Here is an 18975-nt window from a genome sequence, read left to right as displayed (position 1 = left end):
CCTGCCCCAGGCCAGCCCTAGGTACTTGGGAGGATGCCTTCACCCGGGTGCAGCCTCCCCTGGCACCCACCCCGCCTCAGCCTCAGCCTTAGCCTCAGCGCGTGCGCCACGTCCTGGTCTGCCGTGATGTCCCGCCTGTCCAGATGCAAGTGCAGCCTGAAGTCCCGCACGGCCCACGCAAAGGCCAGGAAGAAGGGCACGAACTTGGCCCCATCCTCCCCAGCCACCGGACCCGCCCTGGGCACCGCCTTGGCCCGGATGTGCTCCGTCAGCTCCTAAGGAAACATGGACACTGGTGTCCCTGAGATGGGTATGGGCCCCACGGCCCAGGGACCCACCACTTCCCCCCAGCTGGCAGCAGCAGCGGGTTATTAACCAGCCCCGGGGCCAAGGATACTGAAGCTGGTCCAAGGCGCTGGTCAATGATGCCCAGGCTGTTGTAGACCAGGGTGCTGGGGAGCAGCATGGCCAGTGTGAAGATCCATGTGTCGCTCTTGGTGTTGCGCTGTGGGACCGTTCCAGGCTCCCACCTGCCCAGCGCTGCTCCAGGAGGCCAGGAGTATGAGCCACACCATGGGGAAACCGAGGCACGGGGAGGGACTCTGCACATCTCAGCTGGCTGAGGCTCGAACCCAGGTGTCCTGCGCGCCGACCCTCGCAGGAGCGAAAACCTGGAGATGGAGGAACCAGCCCCAACCTGCCTTGCCCGCCTGGCATCGGACACCTCTGGTCAGCCCCTGGAGCACTCCGCCCTTTCCCAGCATGCTTTGCCAAACCCCAGACCACACCGCTAGCCGGCCCCAGGGCCCGTTACTTTGCCCTGTGTCCGGCTGGCACAGCCGGGAGGGCAGCCTTGGATGGAAAACAAAGCAAAAGCCAAAGCCAGTGCAAAGCCCAGGGTGGGTGGGGCTCGAACGGGGGTGGTGAGGGAGGGAATCTCGCACACACACACGCACACGTGCACACACATGGGCAGGATTGTCACAGCCATCCACAATGCGACTCGCGTAGTCTCGCACATGCCTCACTACATTCAGCTGTCACCTGCAGTGTGGCTGGTTCCACGCCTGGAGATGCAGGTTTCACACACATGTGCACAGTTGTCACATGACTGGTGCCACTTCGGTGTGTTGACAACACACACGTGCAGACATGTGACACGTGGAAGTCCAGTTCAGCTATGCCCATATATGCCATCACCCCAGCTCTCGTGTGCATACCCACATAGGGGTCTCACATGCCACCTCCCATACCTGTGTGTCACACCATGCATATGCCTGTGTCACACAGGTCCCCAAGGCCAGCCACCCGCCAAAGCCCCAGCCCCACAGACATTGCCCACAGGACCCCTCCCCACAGTGCCCTGGCAGTCCCTGGGCCCCACACAAGGCAGAGCAGACCGGGGCATCTGCAAAGCGTTCTTTATTGCAGCAGGGCAGCAGGATCCCGACAGCAGCACGGCCCCGCTCTGTCTCCGCAGGCCCGGATCTCGTCCTGCCGCAGCTTGACCTGGTGCTGGAAGCCCTGCTGCATCAGCAACTACAGAGTCAGCCAGACCCGGGCACCTGGGAACCCAGCTTCCCGAGCCGGGAGAGAACCCAGGTGTCCGGGCTTCACCCAGCCCCCGGTACCCGCAGTTTGTGGTCCAGTGCCTGCTGGTGCTCGTCCAGCAGCTGCTGGTGCTCAGCCTTGACCTGGGCCTTCAGCTGCCGCATGTGCTGCTCATGGCTGTGCTCAGCCCTGGGCCGCTCTGCTTGGCCACCTCCTGTGCTGCCCGCTCCGCTGCCGCCTCGCACTCCGCTGCCTCCGCCCGTGCCCGCTACCTTGGGGGCACCGTGTGCTGTGTCGGGGCCAGGCTGGGGTGCGGAGCAGGTGGGGCAGGGGTGCCGGGGCGCGGTCTCATCTGAAAGCTCCTTGTCGCGCTTGCTGAGGCTCTGATCCGCCTGCAGGGTGGTGTCGGCCACAGCATCCTGGGACCGCAGGAACTTCTGCAGGATGCTCACCGCCTGCATGGCATGGCCCATGGTGAGCCACGGCCGTGCCCAGCCCCAACCGCCACACCAGGGATGTCATCAGCCCCAGCACAGAGCCAGAGCTGGAGACAACCTAGGTGTCCGGACCCACAGCTCCCAACCCCCTCCCAGGGCTGGACAGAATCCAGATGTCCAGGCCCCCAGCCTGCTCTGGCCATGAGTCATGAGCCCCTTGCTTGGCATCTTCTGGTACTGCTCCATGTCCTGCCGGCATTCATCCAGGTAGCCACCAACACCGTGTAGGTGCTGCTGTGGATGTGGGCATCCAGGTCCCTGGACAGCTCCTGCAACGTGGCCTGGCACTGGTTCTGGGACTCCAGCTCATTGGCGGCGCACAGCGCGCTCGGCTCCATGTCCCGCGGGTTCTGCAGGGACACAGTAGGTTGAAGCTGGTGGAGCTGCACTCCCACCCCCACCCAGGGTGCGACTCAAACTCGGGCTGCCCTGCACAGGACCTTGAGGTGGCCCTTGTCGCAGAAGGCATGCGCCATGAACACCCGCAAAGCCTCGCACTTGGCCTCTGCATGCAGCGCCAGCAGCTCCGGCAGCGCCTCTGTGGGCAGTGCTGACCGTGGCCTCAGCACCGCCCTGCACCAGGCCACAGCCTCTTCCACCGCTGCCGAGCTTTCCACCTGTGCCAGGGCTAGCATGGCGCTTTCCAAGCGGGGTATTGCCCTGCTGTGGATGCTGCCCACATCGGTCACTGCCAGGTCCCCCAGCACTGAGGACAGCACAGCTCAGAGGCAGGTTCCCAGACCCCCTCCAGAATAGATGCGGGGCCAGTACCAGGGCCTCTTTCCTCCACACGTGGGCACCCGAGTTGGCAGAGACGTTCTGCAGTTACACCTTTGCCCTGGGACAGTTGCAGCCACACAGGAGAGCTGTCCTGGGAGAAACTGCTCTGCTCTGGTGCTGCTTCCCTTCTGCAATGGACTGCATGAGCTCAACCTGGTCTGCTCATGATGCCACCCTGAACCCCTCAGGGTTTCCGGGGCCTCTCAACCTGCTCACCCAGGACTGGGCACAGACCCGCCACTGTCCCTGGGGCGCTCGTGCGTTCCTGTTAGAAGGTGGGCTTTTAGCCTTTTAGAAAACCTCCAGGAAGACATCGAGCGCTGGACGCCAACAAGCTACCCTTATCCAGACTGTTTTTAGTTGATGTCTTCTGGGGCTGATTGCCCCTCGCCGCAGCGACACACCGACCGATGACGATGACCAGCGGGACCCTCCTGCCCTCATACCCTTTGGGGGTGGTTTTAACATCAGTTCCCTCCCTGCACCCCTGATAGGGTGCGGGGTGCACGTTCACTGCCGGCCGCCATCCACAGGTGACCCATAGAGACTGGCGGTAAATGCCGCAACATTGTGAGGACATCAAATAGTCCTGTTAGAAGGTGGCCGCCTGGCAGAGCCTTGGCCTGAGCTGTGCCTCAGATGTGTGTGCAGAAGTGGGCTGCCTGCTCACAGCAGCCAGGCTCCAGCTGGTCGTCGTGCAGCTCCTCCAGCCGGTGCAGGTCGCACCAAGGGGTGCTCCAGCATGGGAAGCAGGACACCAAACGCTGGAGCCAGAGTGGGGTCTGGGGGGTAGAGCCAGGCACAGGGAGCCTGACACCTGGGTTCACACCCAGCCCCCAGAGCCATGCCCTGCAGCTCTCCTCGCTCGGAGCTGCGCTTCTGTGGGGCTGCAGGAACAGGAGGGGGCTGGAACTGGCAGCCAGCATCCCCAGACAGGATCCTGGCAGTGGGGCCCTGGGGCTGAGACTGAGCCAAGCACAATACAATGAGCAGGCTGGGGGAGGTGGGGGCCACGCCACAACTCTTCCTGCCAAGCAGCTGATTCCAGGAAACTAGCAGGGTTTGCACAGTGATACGTGTGCACGCATCAGCCAAGGGCAGGGCAAGCTGGGGGACTGTATGTGCTCGCACAGGGACCTCGAGCAACTGACCCTCTCCCTGCGCAGGGCTGAGGCTCTGGGCATCTTGTTCCTCAGCTGTTCCCAGCAGGTGCTCAGCATCACACAGGACCAGCGGGATTCAGTAAAGGGTTTATTGGAAGCATTGCTGTTGCATTTATTGGAAGCATTGCTGTTGCAGCTGGTGCCAAGCTCAGCCCCCTCCACTCACACGTGTCCCGGGGCAGGCACTGCCCTGTGCTCTGCTGTGGGTGTGGAGCAGGGGGCCAAGGCTTGGCTTGGGGCAGACTCTCGTCTGGGCTGCCTGTTCCCCCTGCGCTCATTCCCCAGCCCTGACTCCCCTCCGGGAGCTGGGTACAAGCCCGGGGTCCCAGAGGAACCCCTTTGCCCCAGGCCCATCCAGCCTGGCATCCTGCCCCCTCCCGCACCCCAGCCCACACAGTGGCAGCAGGGACGAAGCAGCCCCCATGCCAGGCAGCGCGGCTTCCCGCTGCCCTTATAAGAACCGCCCAAGGAGCCGGGTGCCCAAGCCCACGACCTTGCCCATAAAGCATGGGAGCACGAGGGAGGCTACATCGCCCAGCAGGGTCAGCGCAGCACTGATCCAGGACGGCTGGCTTATGGCACTGCTCTCCTCCCTCAGCCGGCGCAGCTCTTCCCCCACGCGGGCAGACTCCTTCCGGAAGCCCTCACGCAGCAGCGCCTCCTGCTCCTGCAGGGATATGCACGTCAGCCCCCATCCAGCCCTGGGGCACCGTGTGGATGCCCTCCTGCCCTCGTACCTGCAGCTTCTGTGCCACCGTCCGGTCCAGCTCCTCCAGCAGCGCCTTCTGCTCCCGCTGCAGTGTCTCCTCCAGCTGCCGCACATGCTCCTCGTGGCTGCGCCTCTGCTCCTCCAGCTTCTGCTGCAGCTCAGCCTGCTCCTGCTGCAGCAGCTCCTGCTCCCGCTCCGCGGCCTCTGCCCGGGTGCGCTGCGCTGGGGGTGGTGTGGAGGCTGCGTTATTGCACCTGCTGCCCCTGGCATTGCGTCCCATCCAGTCCCTGCCCCTTGGCATTGCCTCTGCCCCACGCACCTTCCACCTCCTTCTCTGTCTCCATCAGGGCCCTGTCAACACGCAGGATGGCCTGGGCCATCGGTTCCCTGGAGGCGAGGAAGTCCTGAAGGGTTGCGTTGGCCTGGGTGAGAGGGAACAAGCCAGGGCATTATCCAGCGAGTGCTGGGCAGGCCAGGGGCCTTCCCCTCTGGATCCACTCACTGCCCAGGTGCCCGCCCAGCTGCTCACATCATTCCCAGGCACGAGGGCAGTGGGTGCCCAGGACAGGTATAGGATCCCCAGGAAGGCCCTGGCAGAACAGGGGGCTCAGCTGGGTCCTACCTTTATCCCCTTGCCTGGCACCTGCTGGTAGCGCTCCACCATCTCCTGCCGGTCACCAAGGAAGCGCTGATAGCCGCCAGGCACTGCATAAAACCCGTCGCGGATGCAGGCATCCAGGTCTCGTGAAACCTCTGCAAGCACAGCCTGGCAGCGCTCCAAGGATGCCCGCTCGTTGCGCTGGCAGAGCTCCTCCTTCTGCTGCTCCAGCCGGCGCTGTGGGACAGACGGACGTGCGGGACAGGCATGAAGGGAACGTCCCAGCAGTGAGGCTGGGCCAGGGCAGTGACACCTCCCGGGCCATGGGACATACCATGAGCTCAGTCTGGAACTGGCGCGTGTCGTCCTTGAAGGCGCGTGCCATGAATGTCCGCAGGGCCTCGCGCTCAGCTTGCGCGTGCAGTGCCAGCAGCTCCAGCAGCGTCTCTGTGGGCAACGCCAGCTCCGGCCCCAGTGCCGCCGAGTACCGGGCCATGGCTGCCTCCACCGCCGCCGAGTTCTCCACCTGCGCCAGGGCCAGCACGGCGCTCTCCAGGCAGGGCACCACCCCGCTGCGGATGGCGTCCACGTAGGTCACCACCAGGTCCCCCAGCACTGCAGGTGGCATGTCTCAGAGGCGGCTTCCCAGACCTCGTCCGGGATGGACATTGGGGCCAGTATTGGGGCCTCTGCCCTCCCTGTGTGGCCACCGGAGTTGACAGAGATGTCCTGGAGGAACCTCTGTGCCCCAGGACTGCCACGGCCATGCGGCAGAGTTGTCCTGGGGGAGTCAGCCCTGCCCTGGTGCTGCTTCTGGGGCAGGGGGACTCCATGGGGTTGGGTCCCTTCCTGTCTGCCCTGGGCCATGTATGCTCAGCCTTGCCTGGGCTCATAATGTCTCCCTGAGTCCCTCAGTGCTTTCTGGGGCTGTTCCTCCACCCGCTCCCCCTGTGCTGGGCACACAGCCCTCCCGCAGCTTGCCCAGGTTGGGCCGGGCTGGCCCCATCCTGCAAAGACACTCACTCTTTCCTGTCACTACGTGGCCGCCTGGCAGGGCCTTGGCCTGTGCCGTGGCCCAGATGTGTGCGCAGAAGCGGGCTGCCTGCTCGCGGAAGCCAAGGTTCAGCTGGTTGTCGTGCAGCTCCTCCAGCCGGTGCAGGTCCTGCCCGCGGGCTGGCTGCTCAAATACGAAGCACTTGCGAGTGGGGAAGAAGTGGCGCAGGCATTGCCGTGGCAGGTTGTAGGTCTGGGCCACCCGGCCACTTCCTGGGGTGACAGGTCAGCAAGAGCTGAAAGATGGCTGCTCTGGGGCTGTGGCAGGCCCCAGAAAACAGGTCCCCTGCCCCAGGCCAGCCCTAGGTATCAGGGGAGGATGCTTTCACCCCAGTGCAGCCTCCCCCAGGCACCCACCTGGCTTCAGCCTCAGCGTGTGCTCCAGGTACTCGTCTGCCGTGATGTCCCGCCCGTCCAGCCGCAGCTGCAGCGTAAAGTCCCGCACGGCCCACACAAAGGCTGGGAAGAAGCGCACGAACTGGGCCCCGTCCTCCTCTGCCGCCGGGCTGGCCCCAGGCGCCGCCTTGGCCTGGATGTGCTCCGTCAGCTCCGTCACGTAGCTGGGGCCAGCTAAGGAAGCACAGATGCTGGCATGCCTAAAACGGAGACGAACCCACGGCCCATGGACCCGCCACTTCTCCCCCAGCTGGCAGCAGCACCAGGTTGTTACCCAGCCTTGGGGTCAAGGATACTGCAGCTGGTCCATGGCACACTGATCAATCACGCCCAGGCTGTTGTAGATCAGGGTGCTGGAGAGCAGCACGGCCAGAGCAAAGATCCACGTGTCGTTCTTGGCATCACCCTGTGGGACCCACCCATGAACCCCATCAAATCCGGGCTGGGGAAAACTGAGGCAGTCCCGAACCCCCAGCACCCGGAGCCCTGTGAGCCTCTGCCCAGGGGGCTCCCTGGAGAAAGACCCCAGGTGACACCCCAGGCCCTGCATTACTGCTCCTTCATAGCCGCCCCATCCCAGCATCCCTTGCCAGACCACGCTCCCAGCAGCCCCACTGGGCCATGCCCCACTCACCTTCTCCACGTCGCCCAGCCCCTCAGTGTCCAGCAGCACCAGTGTGTGGCCGGGCTGGCGCGGGTGGGGCACGCACCACATCCAGATGCCTTTGGTGTGTGACTGGATGGTGGAGCCCAGGGAGAAGCCTGGCAGGAGAGTGGTGCCAGGGCTGTCAACAGCAACAGGACCCAGGCTTCCGGAAACCCCAGCTCCACCCTGCTGCAATCCCCAGCCCCCACTCCCCTCCCCAGGCTGGGTGTGCAACCCGGGTGCCTGGGCACTCACCTGTCCTTTTGCTAGCTAGCCGGTTCATGAGATAGGATTTGCCAGTGCGGTACAGCCCCACGATGGCCACCACCACCACGGGCTGGCTCCCGGCCTGCAGCTGCGCCAGGGCCTCCCGGTTCACTTGCAGCCCCCCTGCAGGGCTGTTCTCGATCAGGCAGACGGGGGCTGGCATGGGGGTCTGCAATGCCATGGCTGTGGGGTAGACAGCCTGCAGAAGGGCTGCTGGAGCTGGGCAGGGGGGCTGGGGTGAGAAGGGAAGTGTCAGGCTCTGGGGTGCAGCCATGTGGGTTTGGGGGCCAGGCTGAGGGTCACAGGGGCTCCAGGCATACAGGAAAGGGCTCAAAGAATGTCCAGATTAAGAAGCCCAGGGGATTAGGACTCAGCCCTCACCCCATCTCCCAAACTAGCCCAGTCTGTGCCAGGACTGGGATCCACCAGTTTACAGGCACCAGAGTAGATGTGGGTATCTGGCTCTTACCTGCCCCTGAGGCACAGATGCATGGGCTACCTGTCCTGTTACTGTGCTGCGCATCCGCGCCTCTGCCCGGCAGCACTGCAGAGCAGAGCCAGGCCGGAAGACTCAGTTGGAAAGCGAAAGCAAAAGCTGGAGCCAGGGCGGGTCAGAGGCAATCTGGCACGCACACACACACGCACGCATGCACGCACGCACGCACGCACGCACACACACACACACACACACACACACAGAGTCAGGGTTATGTCACAAGTACCCGCAACCCAGCTCACAGAGTCTCACACATGCCCTGCTATGTGCAGTTGTCACCCACAGTGTGGCTTGTCCCCCTCCTGAACATGGTTTTACACACTCATGCATGGTTGTCACACGACTGCTGTTACTTTGGTGTGTAGACAACACACCCGTGCAGGCATGTGATACATGGAGGTCCAGTTCAACTCATCTCATAAATGCCATCACCCCAGCTCTCGCACAAGCGCCCACACAGGCGCACCAACACGTTCCAGATGCTTACACCAACGCCCACCCTGACCTGCCACCCATGCAAGGAGTCTCACATGCCTGCCTCCATATCTGTGTGACATGCAAGTCCCCAAGGCTGCCCACCCTGCAGAGCCCCAGTCCCACAGACATCACCTCGAGGATCCCCTCCCCACAGTGCCCCCAGCAGTTCCCAGCACCCCCAAGGCAGAGGAGACCAGGGTATTTCTAAACCATTCTTTATTGCAGCAGGGCAGAGGGACCCTTACAGTAGCACAGGGCCCCACTGAATCCAGCGCCCCCAGGCCTCTGGGTCCTCCAGGGGCAGGGGAAGCAAATCCAGGGGCAGAGGGAGTGAGTCCAGCTGGGGTATGTCCCCCTCTCCTAGGAGGGGCAGCGGGTCCAAAACATGTGCGCCTGGGCAGCCCCTCAGAAGAGCATGCAGGTTGGGCGTCGGGACTGGCTCATCTGGCTCTGCAAGCCCCGGATCTCGGCCTGCAGCTGCTCAGCCTTGTCCTGGAAACCCTGGTGCAACAGCTGCTCCTGCTCCTGGGTGGGGGCAGAGAGTCAGCAAGACTCAGGCATCTGGGTGCTCAGCTCCCTGAGCTGGGAGAAAACCCAGGTGTCTGGCCACTACCCAGCCCCTGGTACCTTCAGCTTGTGGTCCAGCGCCCGCTGGTACTCAGCCAGCAGCTGCTGGCGCTCAGTCTCGAGCCGGGCCTCCAGCTGCTGCACGTGCTCAGCATGGCTGCGCTTGGCCTCCTGCTGCCTCTGCTCGGCCGCCTTGTGCGCCATCCGCTGCACCGCTGCCTCATGCTCCGCCGCCTCTGCCCGTGCCCGCTGCCCTGGGGGGGTACCATGTGCTGTGTCAGAGCGGGTGGGGGGGTGCGCCCTGGGGTGCTGGGGTGGGGTCTCACCTGCAAGCTCCCTGTCATGCTCACTGAGGCTCTGGTCTGCCTGCCGGATGGTGTCAGCCACAGCATCCTGGGACAGCAGGAACTCCTGCAGGGCACTCATGGCCTGCACAGCATGGTCCATGGTAAGCCACTGCCATGGCCACACCTAGCCCCCAGCCACTGTGCCAGGGATGTCACCTGCCCTGGGAGGGCATGACAGAGCTGGAGTGAACCCAAACAACCGGGCCCCCAAGCCCCTGACCATACTCACCATGAGCCCCTTGCACGACACCTGCTGGTACTGGTCCACCACTCGCTGACGCTCATCCAGGTAGCGCTGGTAGCCACCTGGCACTGCATAGGTGCCACTGCTGATGTGGGCTTCCAGGTCCCCAGAAAGCTCCAGCAGCGCAGCCTGGCACCGGTCATGGGATGCCTGCTCGTTGGCAGCACACAGCTTGCTCAGCTCCACATCTAGCTGCTCCTGCAGGGACATGGCTCTTGGAGCTGCACTTCTCCCCCTGTCCCCCACCTGCCCCAACATTGGGCCAAACCAGGGCTGAACCCACACTCTACCTTGAGGCTGCGCTGGAAGAGATGATCCTCGTCTTTGAAGGCGCGTGCCATGAACACCTCCAGGGCATCGTGCTCAGCCTGTGCGTGCAGCGCTAGCAGCTCCTGCAACGTCTCTGTGGGCAGCACCGACCACGGCACACGCACTGTCTGGTACCGGGCCATGGCCTCCTCCACCGCCGCTGAGTTCTCCACCTGTGCCAGGGCCAGCACAGCATTCTCCAGGCAGGGCACCACCCCACTGCGGATGGCATCCACATAGGTCACCACCAGGTCCCCCAGCACTGTGGAGGGCACGGCTCAGAGGCGGGTCCCCGGACCTTCTCCAGGACAGCAGAGACATCCTGGAGGAACCCCTTTGCCCCAAAACTGGTGCAGGTACATGGGAGAGTTGTCCCAGAGGAGTCTGCTCCACCCTCGCTCTGCTTCCTGTCTGCCCTGGGCTGCATGCACTCAGCTCCATCTGCTCACGATGCCTCCCTGAGCCCCCTGGGTTTTCTAGGGCCTTTCCTTGAACCCCTTCCCCAGCACTGGGCACAGACACCCCTGCTGCTTCCAGCACCACCCGCAGGGCACTCACACTTTCCTGTCACTATGTGGCCACCCGGCAAGGCCTTGGCCTGCGCTGTGGCCCAGATGTGTGCGCAGAAGCGGGCCACCTGCTCGCGGAAGCCAAGGTTCAGCTGGTCATCGTGCAGCTCCTCTAGCTGGTGCAGGTCCTGCCCGCGGGCTGGCTGCTCAAACACGAAGCACTTGCGAGTGGGGAAGAAGTGGCGCAGGCATTGCCGTGGCAGGTTGTAGGCCTGGGCGCACTGGTCATCACCTGGGGGTGAGGTGGGGAGAGGTGATGGCTGAAGACATGGACAGCTCTGGAGTCCCCAAGCCTCACTCCCTCACCACGGCCTCAGGCTTCACCTGGCTTCAGCCTCAGCGTGTGCTCAAGGTACTCATCTGCTGTGATGTCCCGCCCGTCCAGCCGCAGCTGCAGTGTGAAGTCCCGCACGGCCCACACGAAGGCTGGGAAGAAGCGCACGAAGTCGGCCCCGTCCCCTGTTGCTGCCAGGCCAGCCCCAGGTGCTGCCTTGGCCTGGATGTGCTCCGTCAGCTCTGTCACATAGCTGGGGCCAGCTAAGGAAATGTGGATGCCGGTGCCCCTGAAATGGAGACAAACCCCCCCACAACCCGTAGACCCACCACATCCCCCTCAGCTGGCAGCAGCAGCGAGTTATTAACCAGTTTTGGGGCCAAAGATACTGCAGCCGGTCCATGGCACCTTGGTCAATGATGCCCAGGCTGTTGTAGACCAGGGTGCTGGAGAGCAGGACGGCCAATGTGAAGATCCACGTGTCGTTCTTGGTGTTGCCCTGTGGGACCCACCCATGAGCTCTGTCTGACCTGGGCTGGGTGAAACTGAGGCAGCCCCAAATCCCCAGTGCCCAGAATCCTGTGATCCTCCGCCCAGGAGAGGGAGACCCCAAATAACACCCCAGCCCTTGCACTGTTCATAGTCACCCCCTCCCAGCATGCCTTGCTAGACCCCAAACCATGCTCCTGGCAACCCTGGGGGCCGCATCCTGCTCACCTTCTCCACATCGCCCAGCCCTTCCGTATCCAGCAGCACCAGCGTGTGGCTGGGCCGGCGCGGGTGGGGCACGCACCACATCCAGATGCCTTTGGTGTGTGATTGGATGGTGGAGCCCAGGGAGAAGCCTGGCAGGAGAGCAGTGCCAGGGGTTTCAACAGCAACAGGACCCAGGCTTCCAGGCTCAAAGCCCATGTTCCCCTCCCAGAGCAGGGAGAGAACCCAGGCGTCCGGGCACTCACCTGTCTTCTTGCCAGCCAGCCGGTTCATGAGATAGGATTTGCCAGTGCGGTACAGCCCAGCAATGGCTACCACCACCACAGGCTGGCTCCTGGCCTGCAGCTGCACCAGCGCCTCCCGGTTTACCTTCAGCCCGTGGCTTGGCACATTCTCCACCAGGCAGATGGGCCCTGTAGCAGAGGTGGCCTGGGCTGGGTCCCACAGTGACACCTGGGCACTGGCTCCCCCGGTGCCACCCCTGTCAGAAGCTGCAGATGCCTGCAGGATGACAACAGCCTCCACCTGTGGGGAGAGGGGTGGGCTGAGCTCTGGGTCCCCCCTGCCCTCAGCTCTCGCCTCAGGGCTGACACCTCTCCTCTACCTTGGGATCGGGCCTGAGGAGCTGCGTGGCACTGGCTGCTCCTCTGCTCTCCAGGACTGGCCCTGAGGGGCTGGGGGTCCTGCAGCCTTCAACCTCATGCTGGGGAGGAAGGAGAGAGATGGAGTCACCGGCTGCAACCCCTGCGCACCAGCAGTGCCCCCCCGCAGCCCTGCCTGTACCGGTATTGTCGCCTCCAGCAGCTCTTTGCACACTTCCTGCAACAGGATGGCCTCATCCCGGCCCAGCAGCTCCACGATGCGCTCCAGCATCCCAGCCAGGACTAGGGAGGAGGCTGGGGTGGGTAGGGGGGCAGGTACCTATCTGCCCTGCCCCTCACCAACCCTCTGACCACATTAGGGGCCACCTGAGCTCATCCTCTCAGCCCCTGCACTTACACGTCCCGTCTACAAGGTGCTTCCCCAGGGTACCCTTGGGCTCGCAGCTCAGAACGTACTGCTGGAAGTGCTCCAGCTGCCTCTGGAAGGTGGGGTGCAGCGGGCCAAGGGGAGCAGGCAGTGTCCCCCACTCCCCATCCAGGCCAGGGGGGCAGAAGCGGAAGAGTTTGCGGCAGGAGAAGGTGCTCTGGATGCAGCGAGTCAGGGAGTGGTCTGCGCCTGTGGGGAAACAGGGCCCGGCCCCAGAGTACCTTGTGGGCAGCTGGAACTGGGCTGGGTATACAAGCACTCCGAGATGCAGCTGGTTCTGGGGTGGGCGTTACCACTAGCCTACCCAGCCCACCTGGTGCAGCACTGACAGTGGAGTCCAGGTTATGTTGCTCCTCTTCCAGCTCCCAGTCAAGCTGGGGGTCAGGCGCCACGTCCCGCAGGCACCACACAAAAGCAGGCAGCACGGTGCTTAGCAGCACGCCACTGTCCCAGGGCTCGCAGCACTCAGGCAGCACACGCACTCGCCGTGGCAGCTCCCGCACGTAGCTGTGGCACCAGTGAAGGAAAAGTGAAGCACGGGCAGGGTGTGGGGCAAGGAAGGGGCTAGGGGCTGGTGGTGCGAGGGCGTGCAGAGGATACGTGAGGCGCTCAAGCTGGGCCTGGGGGTCACCGTCGCCACAGCTGTTGTAGACAAAGACGCTGCTGAGCAGCACGTTCAGCACGAAGAGCCGGGAAAAGGCATCCTTGTCGTCCTGCGCACACTGCATGTCAGCCGTGCCCCGCAGTGAACCCAAGCATCCGGGCTCCCAGCCCCCTGCTGTCACCCCACTGCTCTTCCAGAGCTGTGGGGACCCAGGCATCTGGGCTCCCAGCTCCCCCTCCTCTCACCCCACAGCCCTCACTGCCCTCCCAGTGCCCCCTCCTGCCCAGGCACCTGCTCGTGGTCGGGGAAGCCCTCGGTGTCCAGCAGCACCAGGCTGTGCTGGGCCCGGGTGGGGTGAGACAGGCACCGCATCCAGATTCCGCGCTGGGGCCCAGAGCCTGGGGGGGGGCAGGGGTAAGTGTGGGGGTCATGGGGCCGGCAGGAGGGAGCGTACGGGGGGGGGCACTCACCTGCCGCAGCCCCTGCCAGCTGGTCCAGCAGGAAGGACTTCCCGGTGCGGCGTGGCCCGAACACGGCCAGAACGTGCAGGGGCTGAGCGAGCATGCGGAGCTGGCGCAGGGCACTGGGGTTCACCCGCAACATGCCTGATGTGGGCACCCGCTCCACCAGGCACACAGGCTCCATGGGTGCAGGAGCCTCAGCAGGGGGGAGGAAGCGGGGCCCCCTAGGCATCCCCAGCCTCCACTCTGAATCACTAGAGCCCACTCCTCTCCCACCTCCCTGGGCAGCGACGCGGGCGTGTGCGCCGGGGCGGACGCATCACGGGCTGAGCTGACCGCTCTGCTTTCGCTTTCGTTAGCTGCCTGCTTGGCAGGTGCCACACTTCGTTGCTGCCACCTGCAGGAAGCAGGAAATTATGACGGCCCGCCCCCAGCCCTGGTGGCACTCAGCTCTAAGCTGCGTGGCATGCTGGGAGTCACGCTTGCTTTGGGTACACGACATGCTGGGAGCCACGCTGCCCTGGGCGCACGGCATGCTGGGAGCCACGCTTCCTTTGGGCGCACGGCATGCTAGGAGCCCTGAGAGAACGCCCCCTTGGCCGCGCTGGCGCAGGGCATGCTGGGAGAACATTCCCTCCACCGCTCTGCCGTTCAGAAGGCAGATCCCCCTCAGTTTACCATGGTTCATCCTAACGGCTCCACCTCTCCTGCTCCCGAATGGTTCAGCCCATGCCGCGCGCGCTCCGACCCGCCCCCGCCCTCCCGAGCGATTCTGAGGCACTGATTGGCTCATTCCCAGTTACCGCGTGAGGGGGAAAGGAGGAACGGCTTCTCCCCCCCCCCTCCCTGAGGGAAAGACAAAGCTGATTGGCTGCCCGACGGCGGGAAAAAGCCGGGTGCTTCGGATTGGGCGCCGCCCTGGTGTCACATGAAAACAGAGCCGCGATTGGTCCTTAATGTTAAGAGGCCGGTAAAAGGGGCGCTGTGATTGGCTCGGCGGCTGCAGGGCGGAGGCAGAGGGGGCTCGGGTCAGTTGGCGGGGCCAGCCCCGCCCCGCCCCGCACGTGGCCCCGCCGCCCCGAGCCTTATCCCCACAGCGGCAGCCCCCGCCCCACCCCAGCAGATGCCTTGGGCCCCTCACATCCTGTGGCCTCCTGGGCGAGGGCTCCACAGTGTGGCCCTGGGAGGGCACCAGGTGCCATCTTGCATCCCCTGAGTGCAGGCCCCAGGCTTGGCCCCCATCACCAAGGCCGGGCGGGGGAAGGGGCCTTGCGGTTGCCAAGGAAGCTGGTGCTGCTCCCCTCAGGGACCATGGAGGATGGCGGGGATGCCCCAGGCCCAGCAACGCCCCGCATGCGGAGCTGCCCGTCGGACTCCACCACGGGCGAGACCAGCGCGCCGGACCTTACCCCGGCGGCCCTGACCCGCTCCCCGACATGCGCCCGCTGCCGCAACCATGGCGTCAAGGCCCTGCTCAAGGGCCACAAGAAATGCTGCCAGTTCCAGGGCTGCCAGTGCCACAAGTGCATCCTCATCCTGTATGGAGGCACGGGTGGGGGTGGGGGGTCATGTCCACACTGTGGGGAGCACTGGGGGTGGGGCGGGGGGTCAATATAGCGCTTGAGGGCAGGCCGGAGCCAGGGGTTTGGCACATCTTTTTTTTTTCCTCCACGGTCTGTCTCTCCCTGCTCCCGGCAGGCAGCGGCGCCGTGTCATGGCAGCCCAGGTGGCCCTGCGCCGGCAGCAGGAGACGGAGCTGCGCCGGCAGCTGGCCGGGGGTCTGCTGCAGCTCAGGGACGGCTCTGCCGCGAGAGGGGAGCCATGCGACGGGAGCCGGCGGCGGAAGGCCGCAGGTGGAGGTGTGTACGTGCCCCCACAGCCCTGTGGTGTGGGGTGATGCCGGCCCCATGACCTGCCCAGCCCCTTCCTCCTTGTTGCAGAGGAGAAGGAGAACGTGGAGCCGGCCAACGGGGAAGCAGGGAGTGATGCCGCGGCACCTGCCGCCCTCCAGAGACATCCGCTTGCCAAGAAGGTGAGGAGGGAGAAAGGCATAGCTGGCGGCCACTGCCCTTGGGCAGTTCCTTGCTTGTCCTTCCAGCAGCCTGTCTTGTGTCCCCTTGTAGAACAGCTCCTGGGTGCCTCTCCCCCACTGGCCAAACGCGCCGGAGCTGCCCTGGGCCTTTGGGGAGTACCAGCCAGCCCCCGCCCCTTGGTTCATGCCACCTCTCCCCCGGCCACCGCCCCTCTGCTGCCAGGTGCTGCCTCACCTGCAAACTCACCCAGGTGCGTAGCCCCATCACCATCAAGCTGATTGTCCATTCCAGGATGGCCAGGCGCTCTGCGGGCTGCTCCCCTCAGTGGGACGGGAATGTGTCACCCTTTCAAACAGCGCCACAGCCCAGCTTCTCACATCACCTCCTATTATCTGGCAGGGTGCGATGGCAGCAAGATGGCGTGCGCCCCACCTGGCCTCCTGGCAGTCCCTGGGCAGCTGTTCCCACCACCGCTGGGGCCCATGTGGTACCCAGCAGCGTGCTCTGACCTGCCTGGGTAGGTATCTGGGCTGGCTGGCAATGGGAAGGGCTTATTTTGGGTGTGCTCCACACATGGCATCTGCCAGAACTGAACCAGCGCCATGGCGGGCTTTCCCTTGCACCTGGGGAGGACGAGACGGGTTAGGCTGGAACAGCTCGGGCATCAAACCACCAGGGCTAGGAGGTAAGTGGGTTCCCAAACACTGTGCACCTCTGATGCCCACTCTGTGTTGTTGCAGCCGCCTGGTGCTGGGCCCCCGGGACAGGAACGTGGGCTCCAGCACCCTCCGGGAGCCGATGCCACTGGGCACCCAGGTACAGAGCGCTCAGATCCATCCTGCTCATAGCCAGATGCTGGCACGGGGCGAGGGGGTGCCTTAACTGCCCCCAACTGCTCTCTTGCAGATGCCCTCCGCCTTGGCTCCTCTGCCTCTCTGGTCACCTCAGGGCCTCGTCTTCTCCCCCATCTCTGAAGAGCAGCTGCAGAAGGAGGCCGCTGAGGCCTTGATGGTGCTGAGAAATGCCCCCAAGCCAGCCCCTGCTGCTGCCATGCCCACATTCCTGCCCCCTTGCCCCACCTGGCCACCATTTCCCAGTTTCCCTGCCCCGCCCTGCGATGCCAGCCTCCTGATGGCGTCAGACTCCACTCAGATGCGGGTCCTGATGGGCTCCGGAGACAGGGCAGCACCTGCAGGGCTGACACCGCTACGGGCAGCCCTGCACCGACACGCCCGTGCCCCTGCCCCGGAGCACCGGGGCTCCCACCTGGTCTCACCAGGATCACCCTGGCGTCCACCAGTGGTTTCCAGCGCCCAGGGCTCCAGAGCCAGCTCCAGCAGGGCTCCCCACAGCAGCCTCCGCTACCCCCCAGATCCACCCTCTGTGGCCCACATGCTGCTTCCTGCACATGCTACCCTTGGCAGCCCCTACCCATTGCTGCCTCTGTGCCCCGAGATGCCTTTTTCCTCTCTGCCCCTGCCGAGCACCCCCATCATGATGGAAGTGCATGTACTCCCCATGCTCAGCCCTGAGCCTTATGGCAAGGCCCAGCCACCCCCCGCAGACCCCGTGCCCCCTGCAGGACCCATGTTGCAGCAGGGCAGCAGCAATCTGGTGCCAGGTGAGAGCAGCAGCAAGGCACCAGGAAGCCCAGGAGCAGCAGGTACCATGGAGCCCGCCCCACCGCCATACCCCTGCCCCAAGCCTCGTGGGCATGCCCCCACCCAGCCTGGCAAGCCATGTGGCGTCCAGGTGGGATGGGGCATGGCGGAAACACAGTGGGCATTGCAGGGGCGTGATGTCAGCCTGTGTGTTCATTCCCCTTAGATTCTGCCAGCGCAGTGCCTGATTGCCAGGGCCCACACCGCCCTGCGCCCAGCACTTCTCCCTCTGTCTCACTCAACCTCCACCAGCTGGGTTCCATCTCCCTGCCCAGCTAGGGCTGCACTGTGCAGAGCCTACCCCTGCTTGTGCTGGTGGCTGGTTTGGAAGAGGCTGGGGGCGCATTTTAATTGTTTTTTAATTGTCCATGTTGTCTACGGGCAGGCCGCGCCAATAAAATCTGGTTTGGACATGGTGCCTGTCCTGAGTGAAGTCATTGTGGGTCCATCCCTTGTCTTCTCCCATGGCTGTGCAGGACAGGGCAGGGTGTGATCAGCGAGGAAGGAAAGCATGACTTCTGCCTGCGGGGCAACCCTGTACCCTAGAGGGCTGGCAATCAACTGCCTTTGAGCTGCTGGGGCAGGAAGGAGCCCAAGGAGGGAGATATCTTAGCTCCCTGCAGCGGCTGCAACCCATGGGAGATAGGGTGCAAAGACCGAGGGGGGAATTTTGGTGCAGACACACCCCTGGGGAGGAAATGAGGGGGCAAGAGCAGGCCTATAACCCCCAAAAGGGCCAGAGGGCTGATGGAAGGGTCTAGAAGCATTCGGCCCCTCCCCACCACCTTGGGGGCCATATGCAGAGCACCAGGGCCACAGTCGCAAAGGGCCCGGGCCCATGAGGGGGAGCCCCCCACCATGGGGGCCGAGCCGCACAGCAGAGCCCCAGGAGGGTTGTGCGCTTCCCACGCAGCCCGCACGGGGCGCTGGCAGGGAGCGCCTGCCGGCACTGCGGGGGACAAGCCAGCCCCAGCTGGGGGACTCGATTAGGCCCTTCCACCTCACCCTGGACAACCTCCCAGGAGAGCCCAGCGCCCTGGCAGAGGCAGTGGCCACGAGGAGACTGTACTCATTACCCAGCCGCTGGGTCTCCGGACCTCACGTGCCCTTTTTGCTGGACAGGTGGGCCTGAAGATGGTGCTGATGGGCAGGCCCCCACCTCACCAAGCACGTAGGGAAGGTGGCCTGTGTACTGGGAGGGCACATGCTTGAACAGGTCACTCCAGCTGTTCCTGGGTTTTTGGGTGTCCTGGTCAGGCCTGATCCCACAGGGACATTGGGAACCCAGGGGCTGGGGGGCCGGCTTGCCAAAGACACCCAAGATGCAGCTGCTTTGGGGGGGCAGGACCAAGCTGGTTCAGGGGAACAAGGCTGGGTGGGGCAGTTGAGACAGGAAGTGCACAGGAAACATGCCAGGCCTGGCCTCTGGGCAGTAGCCCCCTCCCCCTGGCCCTGGGAACCAGGCCAGCTGCTAAAACAGCTGCATGGGGGGGTGTGACGGAACAGCCGGTATCAGCGGGGGTGGGGGGG

At 64.3% G+C, this 18975-nt stretch overlaps 1 protein-coding gene across 11 annotated transcripts in view; it reads right to left on the bottom strand.

Moving 5' to 3' along the window:
- Window positions 1-4066: 4066 nt before the first annotated feature.
- Window positions 4067-18975, bottom strand: part of LOC109314194 (guanylate-binding protein 1-like) — a 17143-nt gene continuing 2234 nt past the window's right edge. The window contains exons 1-18 of one of the 11 annotated variants that reach the window (XM_019541194.1): window positions 14430-14508; window positions 13761-13947; window positions 13582-13688; window positions 13287-13399; window positions 13000-13193; window positions 12657-12875; window positions 12441-12541; window positions 12262-12360; window positions 11903-12182; window positions 11661-11788; window positions 11333-11442; window positions 6705-6911; window positions 6322-6560; window positions 5633-5913; window positions 5323-5535; window positions 5020-5122; window positions 4729-4922; window positions 4067-4658 (exon numbers count right to left, since the gene is read on the bottom strand). In XM_019541194.1, the coding sequence (XP_019396739.1) occupies window positions 4443-4658; window positions 4729-4922; window positions 5020-5122; window positions 5323-5535; window positions 5633-5913; window positions 6322-6560; window positions 6705-6911; window positions 11333-11442; window positions 11661-11788; window positions 11903-12182; window positions 12262-12360; window positions 12441-12541; window positions 12657-12875; window positions 13000-13193; window positions 13287-13399; window positions 13582-13688; window positions 13761-13947; window positions 14430-14432 (2994 nt within the window). In that variant the 5' untranslated portion in view covers window positions 14433-14508 and the 3' untranslated portion in view covers window positions 4067-4442. The other 10 variants (XM_019541198.1, XM_019541192.1, XM_019541197.1 and 7 more) reach the window with 10 other exon arrangements.

This window comes from Crocodylus porosus, unplaced genomic scaffold (genome assembly GCF_001723895.1).
Source record: "Crocodylus porosus isolate Cpor-Errol unplaced genomic scaffold, CroPor_comp1, whole genome shotgun sequence".
Lineage (NCBI taxonomy): Eukaryota > Metazoa > Chordata > Crocodylia > Crocodylidae > Crocodylus > Crocodylus porosus.
The sequence above is the reverse complement of the archived record's forward strand: the minus strand, read 5'-3'. Positions and strand labels throughout refer to the sequence as shown.